Here is a 19417-nt window from a genome sequence, read left to right as displayed (position 1 = left end):
TAATTGGCTTAATTAGCTCATGAGATTCTAAATATAAATATGCTGTTGTGCTTTATCAATGGAATAATGCATCTGAATAAAACTGCATTCTAATTTGGAAAAATTAAAATTAAAAAAAAATGTGTGATGTTACCCCTGGCATAAAAAGCCAAAAGTCTAAAAAATAAATAAACTTGTAAACCAATTTTTATACTCTATTGATTGCAGTACCGGCCTATTTTTGTTGTTATTCCAAATTTAAAAGCTCTAGCTCAGCAAAAAATAATAAGATTAAATTAATTAATTGAAATTAGTTTAATCCATCAGATTTACTCAATTCAAATCTGACTGATGTGATGAAGCAATTGAAGCATACAAATGGATTACTGAGTAAAGAAAGTTTATTCTTGGTTTTGGTTTTTGATGTAAAATTGTTCTTGATGTACGTTGAGATAAATCAGAGATTTAACAAATTTACCAGACACGTATTTTTCACGTCCAAAAACACTTTTTCAAGAGCTAGTCTTAATGCTGTGGCAATATTTTTTTTAAAACTTCGAATCCTCTTTAAGAAATTCAGACTGTCAACTCTGATTTTTGCTACAGGATCTAAATTAATAATTCAATTAATAAAGCATATATAGAAATGTCAAAAAGTATAAAAACATATAGCTTATTTTGTATTTATACTCTTATAGTATAAAGTTGTTGATTTATACGCTAATAGCAAAAAGTTGCTGCTAAACAAAAACATGAGTAGAACTTGCATTGCTATCAATTATTTTATTTTTTATTTATTTTATTCTGGCAACTGAGTATAGAAAAACTTGAAACTTATGTACCATATAAATAAATATGTTCATCGAAAACATTATTAATAAATAAACGGAATAAATAAATTAGTAATTAAGTGCATGCAACTGCACTAAGCCAGCGGCATTGAGTAGCAGCAATTGTTGCTCGTTTCGCGAGCCGCATGCGGTGGCGATATCCGTAACATTGGAGCTCAACTGCAGCGGTGTCTCGAGCAGCTCACGGTCCAGCTGAAAGTCATAGATGCGCACAGTGCCGTTGGACAGTGCAAAGAGTTTGGCACCATCGCTGGACTGGACAAGTGCCTGCACCAGATGCTGACGTAGAACGCTGCCGCTGAGCAACAGTTGCTGGTCAAAGAGACGCAATTCGTAGGCGCAACGAGCTTGGGTTTGAGGACGTTGCTCGTAGCTGTTGGTGGTGCTGTCCAAGGGCTGTTGCTCAAAGGAGCGCCGTTCGTTCAGTATGATATTTTGTATGGCACAGGATTTGCCTGTTTCCGGCTCCGGACCAATGTTGGCCAGCGGCATTGCCGTTGTGGGGCGTGGCGGCAAACGCTGTCGCTGCCGCTGATTACAGTTAAGTATCATGACCGAGCCATTGGACAGACCTACAGCTATATAGCTGTCATTGGCCAGCACACAAAGCGCTGTGGGAAATAAAAAGCGACTCTCATGCAAGCCAATTCTGGTGAAGCGCTCCGGTTTCAAGCTGCGCGTACAGCAGAGCACAAAGTTGCGATTGGTGCACACATAGATTACATTAGAGCCCGTATCAATGCTGCTAAAGCGCAAGCCCTGCAATCCCTGATCCTGCAGCGCCGTGGCCAGCGTTTGTGTTTCGTTTAGTTCGCGCAAGATCTCATCGTTGTAGACATTGCCCTGAAACAAAGATCTGGTCTTATCATAGGCACTCTGCTTGCTCTTGAGCAAACGACGCTCCAGATAATCGCGCAGATCACAGCTGGCGCTTTGCAGCAGCTGCACTCTGGCCCAGGGCGAACTATGTTCTGTGTTGACACAGCCATGACCGCTCTCCACAAGCGTCCAAATGGTTAAAAGTCCGGAATCATTAAGTGCTGCGTACTAAATGCAAAATGTTAAAAAACGACCAATAAATTGTATGTAGCACTTACCTGTATATTTTTGTGATTTGTTGCATAGTTGCTGCTCCAACCCAAGCCCACGCTGGCTGTCTTGGGCGCTGAGCGAAAGCTGCGCACATCCAGCACAGCACCCAGATCTAAAGCTGTCAGCTGCTGTTGCTGCTGCTGCGTGTCCAGACAAGGCACCACAGACTGCGTGGCAGCAAAATGCGTCAGATGTCCATCCAGCTTGGAGCAGTAGCTGTAAGTCTCGCGCAGATCCCACATGGCTATGCTGCCATCGCGCAGCCCAGCAACAATAATATCAGTTGCCTCGCTGCTAAAGGCAACACGGCAGACTTCTGACCAGCTGGAGAGCAAACGCAAAGGTTTGCTAGCATCCGTCAAAGACCAGACCATCAACAAATTGGCGAAATCATCGCGATAGACATTGCTTTCAGCCGGACACTCATGCACAGTGACCAGCAGTTGCTGCTGTGCGGCGCTGCCAAAGATGCGACGCACGGGCAAAGCATTGAGGAAACCCGTCTGCAGCGTTTGTGGTGCTGAAGGTGCAGCTTGCAGCTTGCCCAGCAGCAGGCAAGACTTTTGCAGAAATACATTTAGACGCTCCATATCCAAGGGCTTGGCTAAGCGCTTCTGTTGCTGTTGCAGCGTGCGCTGTTGCTGCGATAGACGCAGTTGCTCTAGTTGTGATAAGCTGCGCTCAAAGGCATCGTTCGACTTCTGCTGTGCTGAGTCCAACTGCTGGCTGGCGTCGCCGCTGCAGCTCATCAGCAATTGTCCAGCGTAATTGGGTGGATGCTGTGTCCAGCTGGTGCGTGTGTGCAGCTCCAGCGTCTGGCATTCCGCATTCATTTGCTGTGCTTGCGTTTGTGTAGCCAATTGTCGTGTGTTTAGCTTTCCATAGCTTTGCATATAGCCCTCATAGCTTAGCGGCTGCGTTTCAAACAGTTGATAGTTGAGTTGATCAAAGCGCAGCTTACGCAGCAGCTCCACACCACGCGGTGTTATAACAGGACGCGAAACAAAATCCACATAGCCACCAAAGTGCACATCGGCTGTGGACTGATTGACCGCTGGGGAAACTGCAGCGCCATAGCTGCTAATGCCTGAATCGAGCTGCTCTGAGTTGGCCATGATATTGGTATCGAAGCTATCGTATGGCTGTGTGGCAACATTACGCTGCAGTCGTCGACAGTTCATGTCATAGTGGCCAGAATCCAATTTACGCTCCTTATCACGTTGTATAACGGTTATAGGATTTTGGGTCGGCTCCGAATCTTCTGCTTCGCTTAAGTCTTGTTCACTTTCGCTTACTGCTGCTGCAGCTTCTTCTTTATCCTGCTGTTCTTCTTCTTCTTCATCATCCTGCTCTTCTTCTTCGGGCGTGCTTGCATCTGTTTCAAAATCCGATTCATAGGATTCAAAGTCATCGGAGTAGTTGCCCGCTTCACTTGTAGCTGGCGTTGCTATTTTTTGCTCTGCCTCAAAATTGACTTCAAATGCAACTGCTTGCTTCACTTGTTGCACTTCTCTCTCGCTGCGCTGCTTGGCCGACTCTCGTTTCAGCACCAGCACCTCTTCTGGTTGCAGTGTGCGTGAGAGCGCTCGTGCTCTTAGCTGTTGCTTCTGCACTTGGTCTGCCAATTCTAGCGCTGCTGCTGTTGTTGTTGTTGTTGTTGCTGCTGTTGCTTGTTTTGGTTGTGCCTTGCGCTTTTGCGGAGGCGATGACACCGTCACATTATGATAGCTGTCGAGCACTGCATTTGGCTTAGCCTTGCCGGCAGGTGGTTGTTTAGCGGCACGCAATGTGCTAGTTGCCTTGGTGGTAGGGGATGGGGTAGTTCGTTTGCTAGACACAGGCTCACGCTCCTTATTTTTGCTTGTGTGCAGTGGTTGCGGTTTTTTAATTGTTGTTGTTGTTGCAATCTTTGTGGTTTTTTTCAGCTCCTTTTCACTTTCCACACTGTCCTGTGACTTGACCCTCGACTTGCTGCTCCTTGATGTGGTTGCTGTTGCGCCCACACTTGTTGCAGGCGATTTTGTTGCTTTGCGTGGAATTTCATTTTTGATCTAAAAAATAAATGTTTGAAATGCATTTTGAATTTGAAACGTTTGGGCGCGTTTATTTGCGAAATCTTACAGCACTGAACTCTCAGCGTGATCGTTTCACTTTCTCTCGCTCTCTTTGGTTATGGCAAATTTACTTCAATTAAACTATTATGTACATATGTGGTCTATTATGATTAAGAGTGCCTGGTGGGGGTGAAATATGTGCAGCGCAATCAATAAACAGTTTCAAGTGCAGTCAAGTGCCGTTGCTCCGTGCAAGCTGTGGAATTAAATGAATGTTTGCCATACAAATCAATTGCAAGTACAATTACCCATGTTAATAAAACAACTACAACACTTACACTGGGCTTGCTTGTAGTACGCGTTGAGCTCTTGGACATTTTCTGGCAATGAAATATGTGTTAAATGTTAGTAACCAGGCCACGTCGTATGTTAAATCAATTGTAATTGTGAATTCAGTGCATTGCAAAAAAGAATAATTCGTTGTGACAAAATAGTTTTTGTTGACATAGTAACCAATAACAATAAAAACAAGTGCACAGCTGCTGTACAGTGTTGGTAGATTTAGTAATTAAAAGTTGTATACTTAGTGATATATAATTAATTAATTTGTTGAACTGCAAGTAAGTAAATGCGCATAATTTGTTAATTTGCGTTTGCATGCAACAAATCTAATATTTCAAAATACGTTTGCGCGCATATGCAAAATCATTTTACAACACTACTAAAACCAAAACAGCTGTTCGTTACGCTTTGAATTTGTATTTCTTCAGTTACTTATTATAAATTAGCAATAAATGCTGTTCGGGTGCGCACATTTAAATTAATATCACAATAAATAGAGTTTTAAGCACTTTGATTTAAACTAACGTTAAGCGTGTTAATAACAATAAGACTAAGCTAAAAAAGCTGCCGTAGCTTTGCTGAGCGCCGCTTTCAGCTCTGACGGCATAATATTTTGAAACATAACGCTGGAAAATGTGTTCCATATTGCGTTTGGCCTCATTCCGTTGAAAATCCTCTTCGCTGCGCAGGGAGTCTGTGTTGTCATGGAAGAGTACATCATTGTGCTTATCAAAAGCGCCATAAAGCGTAAACGAGCGTGTCTCGCTTTTGTATTTTTTGCCAAACAAGTGATCCATATGCTGCAGTGAATTATAAATTTCGCTCTGTCGCGCCGTCGTCGAGCTGTGCGTCATTACATGGCCACGGGTGGTCCAGTGCAGATAGCAGTACTCAAATTTGGAGCGGCGCTCAATGCCGCCGTAGGGACAAATCAGACGGTAAGACAGATGTGTATCGGGTTTCAGCCAATCTCCAGTCATATTGCCACTGACATATTTCTTGTAGACGCTCGAGCTGAGAAAGGCAACATCTGCACCCTCAGCCAGGCAGCGAAGCGCGCCCTCTTCACCTTTATAATGCAACGGACACTCGCGTCCTTTATGCGGATGCCACAGACAGGAGTCGCGATTAAAGTAGGAGTGCAGCGTTTCCACATGCCCAGTCACATTAAGTATGGTCTCCTGCACGGCCATATGAGCAGCGCCCTCGAAGCTGGGCAAGCAGGCACGCGCGCCTCTTAGATCTTTAAAGGTTTTGTACTCTGAGTTCTTGTGCACCAAGGCGATGGTCACATAGCGCTCATGCATGCCTTCCGCAAATTCAAACAGTAGTGGCTGCAAGCCGTAATCCCTTTGCGCCTGCACGCGCTGCTCCTGATTCACTATAACCACATCGGAACTCTTGAATTCGGTATCCTCCATGCACTGCTGCAGATTCATGGTGCGTATGCATTGTATGTTCGGCTCAACGCCATAGACCTGCGCTGCCTCCTGCAGCCAAGAGCACTTGTTGTGCTCAATGATGGAGCTGGTGCAGACAACAATGGAGCGCGGCGGATTGCATTCGGGAAAACTGTAGGCGGACTGATAGCCGATGGCCTGATTGAGATAATCATCGACGGGTATAACATTGTCCAGTGGCACAGTGAACGCATGATAGGTCTCCAGCAGGCTGAGCAGCGCATTCTGCCAGCTGTGCGGCTCATCGTGGCTGAGACCAGTGACCAGGCGCTGCACCTGAGCGGCATGCGAGCGATGTGCGGCGACAACGGGCCAAGGCTTGGACACCCAAATGCAGGGACGTGTAACATTAATGGGCTGCAAGTGGCCATCCGGGCAGAGATAACTGTACTTGGCGGGATCATCCTGAGCCGGCAAACCAGCAAGCTGCAAGAATTGATATTGAAACAATTGTTTATACAATGAATTTGTTAACTTACGCCAAAGTGACTGAGCGTGTCATCGAGACGCGCCCAGGAGACGCTGCCGCCGCCATTGGTAAGACAATAGAGCGTGCCACGTCGTCCCCAGTGCTTGTCGCTATCATCGCAGCTGTACGGATCATAGCACATGTGACAAAGTGAGGGATAACGATCCTTAAGTATGCGATCTTGCTTCGCATCTGGCACCCAAGGTCCAGCCTTGCAGCTGGGACCAAAATATTTTGCCGAGGCAGCAATGCGATCCTCCGTAAGCGTCAGTTCAGCTTTACACGTTTTGCTAACCATGGCGGCCTCAAAGTACTGCAAGCAATGCCCAATTAGAAAATGTAAACAAAAATCTAATTACGCTTACATTGGCTAAGACCTCCGTCCAGTGATTCTCCAAGCCATAGCCGGGATGACACAGTCTGGCGCCATGCAGATCATGCACAGTGTGTATGTTGGCATCATTGTTGACCACGGCTACGATTTCATACTCAAACGGCGACTCATGCGAACGCATCTCGCTGGCCACCAAAATCTCCACGCTGGCCCAACGTGCTGCAATCAAATCTTCGGCGCTTAAGACTCCAAAATGCGCCGTGCCCTTGTGTATGCGACGCACACAGTCCAAGCGATCCATGCCGATAACACATTCGATATTGCTATTGTCCTGCAGCTGTGGACAGAACTTGGGCGCCTTGCGGTAAATTCCACGAGATTCTACCACACAAACTCGCACTAAATTGCGAAAAAAATATAAAATTGTAAATTAATTTTATATATTTTTTAAGTGATTTGTCTGCGTGCGCGCGTTTTTAATTGAAAATTTCCCCTCTGATATTTAAGCCAAGTTAAAAGCGGGTATTCCTTTGCTTAACTGTTGTTGCGTCACTGGGAAACTTTAATCTCATTAACAATTACGCAGAATTCACAAATGGCTGTTAATAAGTTTATGCATGGCCAAGCACTCAAGGTCAGCCAGCTTACTCTCTCTTTCTCTTTCGCTGCTTTGTGCACTTCTTACTGACATTCAAATTTTTCGGGGCTAAGACAGGTTTCTGGCCAAGAGACAGCTGACAGCTGATAACGTGTAATAAATATGCAATTATTGGGTAACGCGCTTTTAGATTTATTATTGTGTCTGGGCATTAAATTTTATTAACTGACGTCTGTTGACTTCAAGTCTATTTTAAGATATGTAGATTTTTAAGCAAGTTAAGCATAAGCATTTTATGATTTGCCAGTTTGTAATATTGTAATAACTCAAATATTAGTTTGAGGCGTCTACGCTTAATGATTAGCATTTCTTGTTTGTTTTTTGTATTTAACTTGTTTCTCTTAACTATGATTAAAGGTCAGCTGCTGCGTTGGCATTAAGCTTTATATTTGGATAAATTTGAGCTTTTTATATATTGAAAAATATTATAAATGCAATTCCTGGAGCATTGACTGCACTTTCAACTTACATTTGCCATCATCGGGCGGCGCGACGGCTGCACATATTGTTAATGATAAGAAAAGCGCAAAAAATCTTTCGTAACTTAACGCCATTTGATGTTTATTTATAGCTTTATGAATTTTTTAAATCAATGTTAATTTGTACTCAAGTTTTCTTAGTTAATTAGTCGCGCTAATTGTATAGCAAGAACGCCTACTAATATACAAAACATTCATATATATATATATCAATAAATTTTGAATCAACAATTGTAATCCCGAGAGAGCTGCGACTCAACCACACGCGACAATGGAACGGCGGCGACTGTTTGCGTTTGGTTCGGAGCTGCGCTTTAGATTTCTGGCCCGTCAGCTGTGAGATGCGAGATGCGGCGATTAAAACTTGTTTCCCGCTTAGCAGCAGCTCGCCAAGCAAATATAAAAATCTAGTTAATTCGCATGTAAACAAAAAACTACGCACAGCCTGATGACTCAATCATTAATATTCAAAGCTGAAGTTTGGGCTTGAGCTGGGGAATTACCTTAACTTGGGCTCAGCTGCTCGAACAGTATTTGAATCAATTAATTTATCTACAAACTTATTATTGGACTGTTGCTTATCAGTAGTATTTGAAGCTTATCAGTTAAACTTTTATATAGACTAGCCATACAAAGGGTTGTGGTTTGCTTTTCCATATCAGTCGACGCCTACAACTTGATCTCGCAGCACGCTTGTAATTCCATATTAATTGTTAATCTTAATTATTGTTTACTACCGTACTCATGTGAAAGTGCAGTCATTGTATTCAAATGTTTAAACAATTTCTATCAGCGCTAACTGTTCAGTTCTTAAACTTTTGTTTCATCAATCTGACGTTCTATCGCAATCTAAACAAATTCTTATTAATTTCATTTATTTTTAACTTGATTTTTGGGAATTTCTTGTTTGTATTCGTGTTACCTGCTATAAATACCCTCAGTTTAGACACTCAAAGATTGTGTCTATAGGATATATTTTAGTCTGGCTGTGCCTTAAACAAATTTCTTACACAATGTTGCAGTTAATTTTTTTGGGCTTGCCTTTTGTTTAAGCAATTAAATATTATTGTTTCTTTTGGCTAATTAATAGCCAGCAATGACTGAGAGTACGATTTTAAATTTTTTTCTGTGTCAAGTTTATACTTGTATATCAGTATATAATTTCGAACCGGTTTCCATATAGATTAACTGTTTGTCGTATTGAGTTTACATCATTATTATAGATCTTGATTTTGCGCTTTCAAATAGAGCAATCCATGTCCACTTTTGAGAAGCGCTGCGAAGGGCGCTGATTGAAATCAAGTATCAATAAAAATGTCATGCAGGTGAATTTGAGAGCTGTTTGAATAAATTAACTATAAGTCTTTGCTGAGAATATTGTATTTATTCTTTCAAAGTTTGTTACACGTTTCTTTTGTTTCTACATTGTTATTAACACCTTAATGTCTGTACGACGTAAACAAATAGAAACCTAGAGATAAGTTTTGCACGTCTGCTTAGCCATAGACCTGCCCTATTGTAATTTATATAGCTGTATGCGTGTTAATTGTCTTATCGCACTCACATTTTATGCTTTTTATATAGTTTGCTTAATACTAAACTTGTCTGTAGGCTTATCAGCTAGCATAGTGATAAGAAATTATTTTTGGAGACATGCTTGACAACATGCTTGACTCTAATATGCATATTTTATTTACAGACTCTGGCGTTCGGTTGAGAAAGCTTCCAATTCACCTAAGTATGTATATACGGACGACTGGAATAGACGCATCATTAGAATAACACGCTGAGTGCATGGAGTCATTAAACTGTGATATATTGACACGACTATTTGCACGATTTAACTTTGGATTGTATATACATATAAATAAAATTAGCTTTACAACATTCACATTGGACAGAGACAATGGCGCGTCTTAATAAACGATTGCTGCCCATAAAGGCGCATTTCTTCTTCTTCATGGCGGGTAAGTCGTAACGATCTTTTGAAAATATCTAAATAAAATGAAATGAAATAACAAAACTGTTAACTTACAAGAAATATTATAATTAGATTGGTAAACATTCTATACAAAAGCAACATTCTATTATTTTTTTGATTAAACAATTTGTACAAGTCAGACTATTATATTAAATTTTAATTCTTTTGTTTATAATTTAATAAAATAAGACAAAACAAATCAGTCTATACATATACTATCTTGTTTCAGTAAATACAGCTCTGAAAAAAATGAACTTAAATTTAATAGATTCTAATTTTAAACTAATGAAAAAGGTTATTTAAATTTACGTTACAGCTCTGATTTATCTTCAATTTTATACTATTCTTTTTTAGAATTTTTACTGTATTTAAAATATTTATAATATTGAACGATATTAATTGAATACTGAAACAAAATAGTTTTTCTTGATAATAAAACTATTTTATTTTATTTTTATAGGCATGGGTCCCATATTGCCGCAACTTTCGGTGATAGGTAAACAAATTGGCATTCCGCCAGATATAATGGGCTATATATTTGCTATATTGCCGCTGCTCTATGTGTTAGCTAAGCCACTTGTGGGCTTTCTGGTGGATTATTTTATGGCAAGTCGAGTGCAATAGAATTTATTTTACAATTTCATTAAACTGCAATCATTTTCCATTACAGAACCTGCGCAAGTTTATCTTTATGTCTTTGATTGTGGTCATGACGCTGGCCTATGCTGGTTTCTATTTTGTGCCCGATGCAGCGCATGCCATCAAAGTGGATGAGAGCAGCTCGGCGTGGAACATAAGCTGGAGCCAGGAGCCACTGGAGTGCAGTTCGGAGTTGTATAGCTTGAAGAATCATTGCCAACTAATGCTTGAGGCTGAATGCAGTCAGCAGAATTATACATTTGACGTATTGCTGGTGGATGAACAAGCAGCGCTTGGGCTTAATCTAACTGCCAATGTGCAGCATGCGAATGCAACGTATTTGATGTGCTTGGAGCAGGCAGCTCCAGCTAACTATTGGAGCAGCGCTGAGGCCGTTTGTGAGCTGCGTCAGCTGCAGAGCTGCATCTTTGGCAGCGGCAAGTTCTGGCTTTTTGTTTGCCTGCTGTTCATAGGCACCATTGGCTTTAATGTAACCAACTCTATATCGGATGCTTGCTGCTTTGATATGCTGGGCGAGCAGCAGCATGGCAAGTACGGCGCCCAACGTGTCTGGGGCACCATTGGCTTTGGTGTTACCGCTCTGCTCGCCGGCATTGTGGTTGATCTTTGGACTGCAGATGCTGTCAAGAGTTTTACGCCAGCGCTAATCATCATGTGCATCTTTAGCGTGCTGGACTTGTGTAGTGTATCCAAGCTAAAGCTGCCTAAACTGGGCGGCTCCGAGTCCATTTGGCAGGATGTTTGGCAGCTGGTGCGCCAGCCACCCATTGTGACCTTTTTGTGCTTTGCCACCATTGCGGGCATCATCGACTCGTTTATCATCTACTTTATGTTCTGGCATGTGGAGCAGGTGGCTGAGCAAACGGGTTACATGGATCAGATAAAGCTTATCGAAGGACTTGTCGTGGCTGCCGAGTGTTTGGCTGGCGAGGTGCCTTTCTTCTTCTACAGCGGCAAGATTATCAAGAAATTGGGCTATGTGCACTGCATGAGCATGTGCTTCTTCTTCTATGCAGTGCGCCTGGCGCTCATTTCCTGGATACCCAATCCCTGGTATCTAGTGGGCGTGGAGCTTTTCTTTCAAGGCGTTACCTATGCGCTTTGTTATACCTGCATTGTAGCCTATGCCTCGGCAGTGGCACCACCTGGCACCTCGGCTACGGTGCAAGGTCTAATGGCTGGCATGGATGATGGCCTGGGCTTCTCCATTGGTTCGCTTATTGGTGGCATCATGTTCAAGCGTCTGGGTGGACGCGAGAGTTTTAAATACTTTGCCATTGCTGCCATCTGCACATGTGTGGCGCACATTGTGTTGCGTCCTCTGTCCAGAAAGCAGCAGTATTTACCCAAGAGTGGCTATCAAGTGCCACAGGAGCAGTTGCGCGCCCAGGCGCAGGCGCAAGCGCTAAAGCAGGAAGTGTTTTAATTTAGCTTAATTCCATGTTTGGTATTAATTTTGTATATAATATATTTTTATACAACTTTTTATATAAACTTGTTGGCCAAGTTGAATGACATTTACGTTTGTTTTTATTTCTTTTTTGGCTTGGCCGAGAAGTGTTCTCCAATTTTGGAGCGCACGCGGCCCCGACAGCTTTCAAGTGCCGCACACTCTTCAGCTGTCCATGCGTTGAATAATACCCTAAATAAAAAATTTATATGCTTATATGGGATATATATTCTAATTTGAAAGTGAAACTACACATGATCCACATTAAGTCAAGCCGTATTCACCGCTTAATGGCACATCTTTCTCATTATATAAATTAGCTCAGACGAGCTCGTAAAATTTGAAAGTCGCGTCGTAATTTTGTATTTACTTAAATTTTGGCTCATTAGTGCTTTAAATTTATGCTCAAGTGCTAGTCCACTTGAGAGCTGTTCAAATAAAAGATTTTACCTTAGCTGCCATTCAGAGAACGCGGCTATAAAAGCTCGCCTTAGCCTGGCCATCGCAACACTGTCTTGGAAGATGCCCAAAGTACTGCTGCTCTTGCTAATATTCTTAAAGCTGAGCACATTGGATGCCCGGCAGATCGGCAAATGCAGTTTGGCCAGGAAACTCTATCGTTACGGCGTACCGTATAACGAGCTTGCAGATTGGCTGTGCCTTGTCGAAGGTGAAAGCTCATTTGACACCAAGGCCGTCAATCCGTCGAATGCAGATGGCTCTGTGGACTGGGGATTGTTTCAAATCAATGATCGCTACTGGTGCAAGCCGTCGGATGGACGTCCATCCAGCGATTCGTGTCGCTTGCCATGTCGCCTGCTGTTAAGTGATGACATAAGGTATTCCATTGCCTGCGCCAAGTATATAAGAAAAGAACAAGGTTTCAGCGCCTGGGTTGCATGGAATAATCGCTGCCAAGGTGAAAAGCCAAGTGTGCGGCATTGCTTTAAGCATAGTAATAGATATATTGGTTAAAATGAACGCTGATATGCAAGTGAAAAAGAAAGTCTGTGTTTGTATGCAGTTTAATGTATTTTGGCTTGAACCAAGGATTCAAACCAAGGCGCGCAAACAGTGTTGGCTAATACGTTTGGAATAGCTGGCAGCGACTGTAGTCACTGTCACTGAAAAAGAGCTGTGAAAATATTTTTAAAAATGCATTTAATCTATTAATGCTAAATATTATTAGAAATATAATATTATTACTGTAAATTACTGTAATGTATTTGCATCATTGTTATAATGTAGTTGTCCATTGTAACTTGTAACTTTAAAATACCAACAGTGCATAACAGCTGTTTACAAATTGCTCAGCACTAAGAAATTTTTTTCAAGAAAACCAATAGTATTACAATTAATAAAATAAAATAATATGGCATCGGCTTCTAGTTCAAGTGCAAGACATTTATTTGATGAATCCAAGACACGCCTTTGTGCCCGTGTGGGCGTCAATGTTAACAATTTGGGCAGCGTTACACGGCAAATAGTCAAGTACAGCGAAACAAATGAAGTAAGTTTGTTGATACCACGGGGATTCCGTTTAAACAATCTTTTGTTTTATGGCACAGATTATGCACCAGACACTCAAGAACTTTACACAAGTCGATGTGGTGTCGGACTATAGTAAACAGAATCTACAGAAAATGTCGTTAATACTACAGCATGTGGGTTATCAGTACGATGTAATGCAAGACAGTGTGAACCATTTGGATTATCTCAAGGAACAGGTGACGGCCATGGAAAGATGATTGGAAGAGCAAAAGCCCAAGCATTAGATAACAGCAACACAACGATATTCAGCATAACTCGTATATTTTCATAAATGCCTTAAAAAAAACCTCGGCTGAGGTTAATCTTCAGTTTGGTGTAAGTGACCCTGGTGAAGCTACGATAAGCATAAGATACATAGCAGCTGCTGGCATATAAAAGCAGTTGGCAAAAGTCTGGGAAAGCAGTGCACTATAATATGCAGAACATAGCAATAATAATATTCGTCGCTTGGCTGAGCTTAACGCTGGCACAGGATAATAATGCAACGCAAACTGAAGCTGACTCAGATACGCTGGATGGTCGCATCGTGGGCGGCTGGGACACCAAAATCGCACACTTTCCGCATCAGATCTCGCTGCAGCTAAATAAAAAGCATATTTGCGGTGGCGTCATTGTCGCTCCTCATTTAATTCTAACTGCCGCGCATTGCGTATTAAAGCACACGCAACCAGAACTTTATGCCATACGTGCTGGATCTTCGTTTTGGGAAAGCGGTGGCAGCTATGTGCGCATCAAGCGGATCATACCCCACGAGCACTTCAATCTGCCCACGCATATGAATAATGACATTGCATTGCTTCTGCTGCAGCGGCCGCTTGTCTACAGTCGCGATATACAGGCGATACAGCTGGTGCACCCAACGGACTATGTTGCACCACATGCACAGCTCTTTGTCAGCGGCTGGGGCTCAACGAATGCTCAGCAGATAACCACTGCAACTCGTCTGCATTATACGGCGCTGGTGGAGCTGGATCATCCAAGTTGCACGCATAATTATGTTGGCTCTGGTGTGGTAACCGCCACGATGTTTTGTGCCGGCAGCCGTACTGGATTGGGTGATCGGGATAGCTGCTTAGGTGATTCGGGTGGCCCGCTAGTCACTAACGTCGAGGGACACTTCAAGCTGCTGGGCATTGTGTCCTGGGGTCTCGGCTGTGCCAGTGCTCAATATCCAGGCGTTTATACGCAAGTGTCTGCTTATGGCGACTGGTTGACACACCTATCTCAGAGTCTATTCTAATTTCAATTGATGCACTTTCTAATATATAATTGTTAAATTTAATTTGGTTTATAAAAAGTGCTTGAGCTGAAGCACCAAGTGGCTGTAGAATAGGATACCAAAAACGACTGTAAACAAATTTGAAAACAGGTTGATGAAGTGTCTTTTATGCTAATGCTTAAACTTTTTTATATTTAATGTAAATTTGTTGTATATAAAAATTGACTATATATAGATTCTTTCTCTAGAATGAAATTTAGGTTTTAATTAATGAAATTCAACATAGTATTTGCGATTTTAATAAACAAATGTTGCTTGGAGTTAAGAGCCTTATTTATTTATTTTATTCATAAGAAATGCTTTTATATGTATTAATTATTTATTCTTGCTTGTAATTTTATTTTATGTTTTAATACTTATGCGTCATTGAGCTTGCTAACTTACGAATGCCAAACAAGCAAATAATTTTTATTTTAATGTGCAATTAACTTGCATTCAAATGCGAATTTAAAAACGAAAAATAAACAAGTTTGGCTTCGAAAGCTCTCTGAATTCGTAAAGCTAAATTGTTAAGCAAAGACCTGTTTTTTAGGTTTGTTTTTGTTCGTAGTCTATACATAGTACGACTAAGTCTGGCAAAAAACAGCAAAAGGTTTTTTAGTTACCCAACGCAGTTGAACAAAGCAACAAGTGACCGACAACATGAAGCAGTTTCTTATTTTGGTAAGTCCACAACACATTGTAGTTGTTGTTGTTGTCGCATAAATAACAAAAACTATATCCGGTTTTCCATGACAAGGTCGTATGTGCATTGAGTGCCGCCCGCGCGGATGTCTCGCATCTACGACTGCATACCACACCCGAACCACGTGTGCCCGCCAAGCCTTATGTGTTTAGCTATCAGGCGGGCCGTGCTCCCGGTCATGTGGATAGACAGCACACCGAGGTGTCCGATGGCTCTGGCGTCATACGCGGTGCCTTTTCCTATGTGGATCCCAGGCATCAAGTGCGCACCGTTCAGTATGTGGCCGATGAGAATGGCTTTCATCCTCAGCTGAGTCACAAGCTGGAGGACAGCGCTGCCGTCAAGGCCGCCAAGGAGAGACATTTTGCAGCCTACAATCGCATTGCTCAAGAGCATGCCGCCGGCCTAGCACCTGGACAAGCAGTGAGTGAAATGCATTCACATTTTAAGCTGCATTTAGCATCTTGATTTATTGCAGGCAATTGCAGCAGCGCCGCATGCCAGCGCCGCGGTGGTTCGTGCCACACAGAAGCATTTGAATGCATTTGAGCGCATTGCAGCGGAACATGCAGCAATTGGGGCACAACAGGAGGCGCAACGCTTGGCGCTGGCTGCTCAAACTGCTCACACTGACTATGAGAACGGCCAATATCATCCTTAAATACAAACATTTTTGTAAATCGAAATTGTTTTTATTGCACAAACAATATGTCAATAAATAAATTTTTTTTTTAAATATATACATATTTTATATTTATAAGCAAGTGAAATATTTTTTATATTTATCTAATTAGAAATCAAAGTAACGAATAATAATGGCATAATGGCAATTTCTTCAAACTAGCTCAATAGATTGATAACATAAAGTAATGAAGTATACACTTTATTCTCTGAGTCATTCGTTTGTTGGCAATCGATCGCTCTGCGTTGGATGCTGCTGCACGAGAGCGAAAGCGTTGCTGAGAGAGCGCTCAGTGTGAATCTGACAATGAGGGTGACTATAGCTAAAAACTGAGCATGCCTTTAGGCTTAGCAAAAGAGCAGAAGATTAAGCTCAATTGTGAACAAAACATTAGAGGTAAAAAGTTTATATATTAGTATTTCAATAAAATGAAAGGAACTCAATAAAATTGTAATGTTTGCAGTATGTTTTATTTTCTTTAATTAAAGTTTAGTGTGAATCAAAACGGTAAATGCGTTAAAAAAATTTAATAAAACTTATTTGGAAAACACAATTTTTGTTTAAAAGTCATTTCAAATTTTGAAAACTAGTCTTATTTTTATTTGAATGTACAAACGCAATTCGGCTTACATTTTTTTATTTAAATTTTTAAGGGTATCAGCGTATCCATTTTCATTTTCTCTTTTATTTTTAATGCCAAATTTTCTGCATTAAGTTACTTTTAAGCATGCATTTTGCAATTTTAGTATTGTTTGCTTTTATGTTCTTTGCTTTCAATACAATATGCATATAGAAAAACCTTTATATTTCGTCTTAACCATATTAGCGTTTGTGGTAAGATTATAAATACTTTTATTTATGATAATTATTGTTGAGAAACTTTGCAGTTTCATGCAGCGACCGGAAAAGATTGTTACGTAGAACACGGTGTAATCCGCTCTGAGCTTGATAAGATACCGCGAGACTTGGGAATAAATTTTGTGTCAGAAAGAATTCAATGCTTCGCCAGATGCCTATTGGATCCCATCATTGACCGGCGTGGAGTAATAATGGTTGAGAAAGCTAAGCGCATGCAGGGCTGGCATTCCAAAATTGGTCTGCTTAAGAAATGCAAGGAAGAGTATAGAGACTTGCGATTTAGCCTGACCGATTGTCAATATGCTTTTCTTTTTCTACAGTGCGTAGGCGAGGATAACAACTGGACGAAATATGATTAAAGCAAGCCATCAATTGAGATATAAAAAAGATTTTCACACAACACAAGTTTACTCAGCCTCTTTCAAAATAAAATCAACCTATAAACAAATATATTGCAGCTTTATTCCATCAAAAAACGACTTGTTTGACAACATAAACTGTTACACTTACTTATTACTTCAACTATCTGAGCTGTATAACAATAATAAAACTCTTAATACATATATGAATAAAAATTTAATTTAAAAATATATTCTAATGTTTTACAAAATAATTGTAGCTAATTTTTATTCTTACTTTTTATTTAATATTGTGCTTCAAATTATATATTTTATATTATATATATATATTATATATATATATATATTGTTATAAATATAAATTATTTGTAAACACTAAAAGAAATGACAATTAAAAATAAAAAGTTATATTTTATAGTAATTGCTATTACTTTTCAGAATTGTTGGGCGATAAGAAATATTTTATATAAAATCACAAGCCACTCACACAAAAAATTTAAAGATTTAAATTTAAAGAGAATGACTGAGTTGAGTTTTACGCGATCTTAGCAGTAAATATTTGTTTTCGATGTGCGGGGGAGGGAGGAAATTCAAAAGCAATCAGCTATGGCTATATCGACTCAGCTTGTCTTACTGATCAAGAATATTATTTAACTTTATAGGGTCTTACATTTTCACAACTTCATGCTACACTTTTCTATTGCTTATAAAAATATGATAGGGTTAAAACAATTGTGAGCTTGGTTAACAATCGAAATTAATCTAACCTACCCTAATGACCTATGATCACTGATTATAACTATATATATAATTTTTTGAGCTGTGAGCACAATAAATTAAATTTCATGCTTATTTCGATGTCATTCTCATTTCAACGTTCCAACGGATTATATTTGTGCTTAATTTGCGACAATTATTACGACACGCTTCACAGCTTTATAATGCAAATCAAGGTACAGTGGGCATTGGGACTATACATTTGGCTAGTTATTGTAAGTTATGAGTTTTGATATAAAATAGAATAATTTGCAAGATCGTTTGAATTTTGTTTACAGTGCCAGCTGGGCAGTTGTGTTGACGATGAGAATTGCCAAAAGCAAAATAATATAACTATTAATGAGCTAAATGCTATTCCCAGAGATGCAATTGTTCAAGATCTACCGGAACGTTTTAAATGTTATGCCAAATGCATGTTGCAGCCAATCTTGGGCCAAGATGGTCGCATCAGCGTAGAACTCGCTGCTCAAACGCCGCCCTGGGACGTCCAGCCTCTGCGTATGAAACAATGTAAATATAAATACGAGGCCATCAACGCGCAGAATTGTGATTATGCCATTATGGTGCTTGGCTGTTTGATCTCAAAGTAATTTACCAGAACGGAAGAATTATATAATGTGCTAGCTATTTTCAAATCAATTAGTTCTTCTTAAATGTCAATGCATGTTGCATGTTATATGTTAAAATAAAATTAAAGTGTGAATTGAAAATTTTATTTCAAACACTAAACAGTTTATTTTATATTTATATATTTCACTCAGTTTATTTTCAAACTTTGCAACTCAAACAAGAGTTTAGTAACCCAACCGTGTCTTTAACTATCCATAATTATGGTATGCTTTGAATAATATATGCTCTAATATCCTGCCGTATGTTTAGTCTGATAAAGTTATATATATTAAGTTTAGCAGTCAATTAACACTAGATGACGGTGAGAACCGAAAGTTTTCGAAAGATTTGGTACAACAGGGTGTAAGCGAGGACGAACTTTACGTTATGTAAAAATGCTATTTCGCCTGCATTTTGAAACATCTGAAGGAGTTTGACTCTCCATTCGAAAGAAATAATCCTGATCTTAATCACACGCTGTACGTTAAGTGTTGGGATAAGCATCCAAACAGCCAAGATGATTGTTAGAAGGCATTTGAAATAGTGGATTGTCTTACCCCTAAATGATAGTTGAACGGAGCATCACATCCAAAACACTTTGTTTTCATATTTCGCAATAATTAAAAATATATTAAAAATCATTTATAACTGGTTTTTGTTTTGATTAAAGTACATTTTATACACTTTGATATTTTAGATAAAATGTGTAAAACTATCATAAAGTTGTGTAAATATAAGTAACACGCAGAAGGAGGCGTGGTAGACCCCATTAATATTCTTGATCAGCAAGACAATCTGAGTCAATGTA

General features: G+C 40.2%; 8 protein-coding genes across 11 annotated transcripts; 6 read left to right on the top strand and 2 right to left on the bottom strand.

The window, feature by feature from the left end:
• Window positions 1-870: 870 nt before the first annotated feature.
• On the bottom strand, window positions 871-3952 carry LOC108594889 (WD repeat-containing protein 60; the record flags this gene model as incomplete). Its single annotated transcript, XM_017980026.2, has 2 exons — window positions 871-1877; window positions 1928-3952. Coding segments are annotated over 2 exons (3024 nt in total), but the record flags the coding sequence as incomplete, so codon positions are not given.
• Window positions 3953-4157: 205 nt separating this feature from the next.
• On the top strand, window positions 4158-11808 carry LOC108596928 (major facilitator superfamily domain-containing protein 6). 4 transcript variants are annotated; one of them, XM_017983151.2, is made up of 4 exons: window positions 4158-4380; window positions 9418-9685; window positions 10160-10305; window positions 10370-11808. In XM_017983151.2, exons 2-4 carry the CDS (start codon window positions 9625-9627, stop codon window positions 11783-11785), a joined length of 1623 nt encoding a protein of 540 aa, XP_017838640.1. In that variant the 5' UTR covers window positions 4158-4380; window positions 9418-9624; the 3' UTR covers window positions 11786-11808. The 4 variants fall into 4 exon arrangements, with proteins under 4 accessions (XP_017838640.1, XP_017838638.1, XP_017838639.1 ...); XM_017983149.1 differs by lacking the exon at window positions 4158-4380 and adding an exon at window positions 4508-4596; XM_017983150.1 differs by lacking the exon at window positions 4158-4380 and adding an exon at window positions 8386-8413.
• Window positions 4731-7999, bottom strand: LOC108596927 (transferrin). Its single transcript, XM_017983148.2, has 4 exons — window positions 7709-7999; window positions 6613-6980; window positions 6258-6560; window positions 4731-6204 (listed from the first exon to the last, which is right to left on the bottom strand). Exons 1-4 carry the CDS (start codon window positions 7791-7793, stop codon window positions 4834-4836), a joined length of 2127 nt encoding a protein of 708 aa, XP_017838637.2. The 5' UTR covers window positions 7794-7999; the 3' UTR covers window positions 4731-4833.
• Window positions 11809-12331: 523 nt separating the features above from the next.
• On the top strand, window positions 12332-12938 carry LOC108595778 (lysozyme P). The gene has a single exon (XM_017981070.1). It carries the CDS (start codon window positions 12332-12334, stop codon window positions 12782-12784), a length of 453 nt encoding a protein of 150 aa, XP_017836559.1. The 3' UTR covers window positions 12785-12938.
• Window positions 12939-13150: 212 nt separating this feature from the next.
• LOC108595178 lies at window positions 13151-13571 on the top strand. Its single transcript, XM_017980354.2, has 2 exons — window positions 13151-13319; window positions 13378-13571. The coding sequence occupies exons 1-2, from the start codon at window positions 13182-13184 to the stop codon at window positions 13555-13557; spliced, it is 318 nt and encodes a 105-aa protein (XP_017835843.1). The 5' UTR covers window positions 13151-13181; the 3' UTR covers window positions 13558-13571.
• A 179-nt stretch (window positions 13572-13750) lies between these two features.
• Window positions 13751-14614, top strand: LOC108595177 (trypsin 3A1). Its single transcript, XM_017980353.2, has one exon. The coding sequence runs from the start codon at window positions 13776-13778 to the stop codon at window positions 14598-14600; it is 825 nt and encodes a 274-aa protein (XP_017835842.1). The 5' UTR covers window positions 13751-13775; the 3' UTR covers window positions 14601-14614.
• Window positions 14615-15208: 594 nt separating this feature from the next.
• On the top strand, window positions 15209-16038 carry LOC108595764 (adult-specific rigid cuticular protein 11.9). Its single transcript, XM_017981054.2, has 3 exons — window positions 15209-15302; window positions 15379-15747; window positions 15803-16038. The coding sequence occupies exons 1-3, from the start codon at window positions 15282-15284 to the stop codon at window positions 15983-15985; spliced, it is 573 nt and encodes a 190-aa protein (XP_017836543.1). The 5' UTR covers window positions 15209-15281; the 3' UTR covers window positions 15986-16038.
• Window positions 16039-18104: 2066 nt separating this feature from the next.
• Window positions 18105-18654, top strand: LOC108595948. The gene is made up of 2 exons (XM_017981234.1): window positions 18105-18215; window positions 18279-18654. The coding sequence occupies exons 1-2, from the start codon at window positions 18165-18167 to the stop codon at window positions 18588-18590; spliced, it is 363 nt and encodes a 120-aa protein (XP_017836723.1). The 5' UTR covers window positions 18105-18164; the 3' UTR covers window positions 18591-18654.
• Window positions 18655-19417: the final 763 nt, after the last annotated feature.

Source organism: Drosophila busckii, chromosome 2R (assembly GCF_011750605.1).
Source record: "Drosophila busckii strain San Diego stock center, stock number 13000-0081.31 chromosome 2R, ASM1175060v1, whole genome shotgun sequence".
NCBI lineage: Eukaryota > Metazoa > Arthropoda > Insecta > Diptera > Drosophilidae > Drosophila > Drosophila busckii.
Note: the sequence above shows the minus strand (reverse complement) of the source record. Positions and strands in the feature narration are given on the sequence as shown.

Bases quoted from the DNA above. Each gene is read 5' to 3' on its own strand.
- LOC108596928 (XM_017983151.2), top strand. From the start codon at position 9,625: ATGGCGCGTCTTAATAAACGATTGCTGCCCATAAAGGCGCATTTCTTC. The intron at 9,686-10,159 runs GTAAGTCGTAAC...TTATTTTTATAG, and splicing joins TTTCTTCTTCTTCATGGCGG to GCATGGGTCCCATATTGCCG. The intron at 10,306-10,369 runs GCAAGTCGAGTG...TTTCCATTACAG, and splicing joins TTCTGGTGGATTATTTTATG to AACCTGCGCAAGTTTATCTT.
- LOC108595764 (XM_017981054.2), top strand. From the start codon at position 15,282: ATGAAGCAGTTTCTTATTTTG. The intron at 15,303-15,378 runs GTAAGTCCACAA...TTCCATGACAAG, and splicing joins TGAAGCAGTTTCTTATTTTG to GTCGTATGTGCATTGAGTGC. The intron at 15,748-15,802 runs GTGAGTGAAATG...GATTTATTGCAG, and splicing joins GCCTAGCACCTGGACAAGCA to GCAATTGCAGCAGCGCCGCA.
- LOC108595177 (XM_017980353.2), top strand. From the start codon at position 13,776: ATGCAGAACATAGCAATAATAATATTCGTCGCTTGGCTGAGCTTAACG.
- LOC108596927 (XM_017983148.2), bottom strand. From the start codon at position 7,793: ATGGCGTTAAGTTACGAAAGATTTTTTGCGCTTTTCTTATCATTAACA. The intron at 6,981-7,708 runs GTAAGTTGAAAG...TTCGCAATTTAG, and splicing joins GCCGCCCGATGATGGCAAAT to TGCGAGTTTGTGTGGTAGAA. The intron at 6,561-6,612 runs GTAAGCGTAATT...CATTGCTTGCAG, and splicing joins GGACGGAGGTCTTAGCCAAT to TACTTTGAGGCCGCCATGGT.
- LOC108595948 (XM_017981234.1), top strand. From the start codon at position 18,165: ATGCAAATCAAGGTACAGTGGGCATTGGGACTATACATTTGGCTAGTT. The intron at 18,216-18,278 runs GTAAGTTATGAG...TTTTGTTTACAG, and splicing joins TATACATTTGGCTAGTTATT to TGCCAGCTGGGCAGTTGTGT.
- LOC108595778 (XM_017981070.1), top strand. From the start codon at position 12,332: ATGCCCAAAGTACTGCTGCTCTTGCTAATATTCTTAAAGCTGAGCACA.
- LOC108595178 (XM_017980354.2), top strand. From the start codon at position 13,182: ATGGCATCGGCTTCTAGTTCAAGTGCAAGACATTTATTTGATGAATCC. The intron at 13,320-13,377 runs GTAAGTTTGTTG...TTTATGGCACAG, and splicing joins AGTACAGCGAAACAAATGAA to ATTATGCACCAGACACTCAA.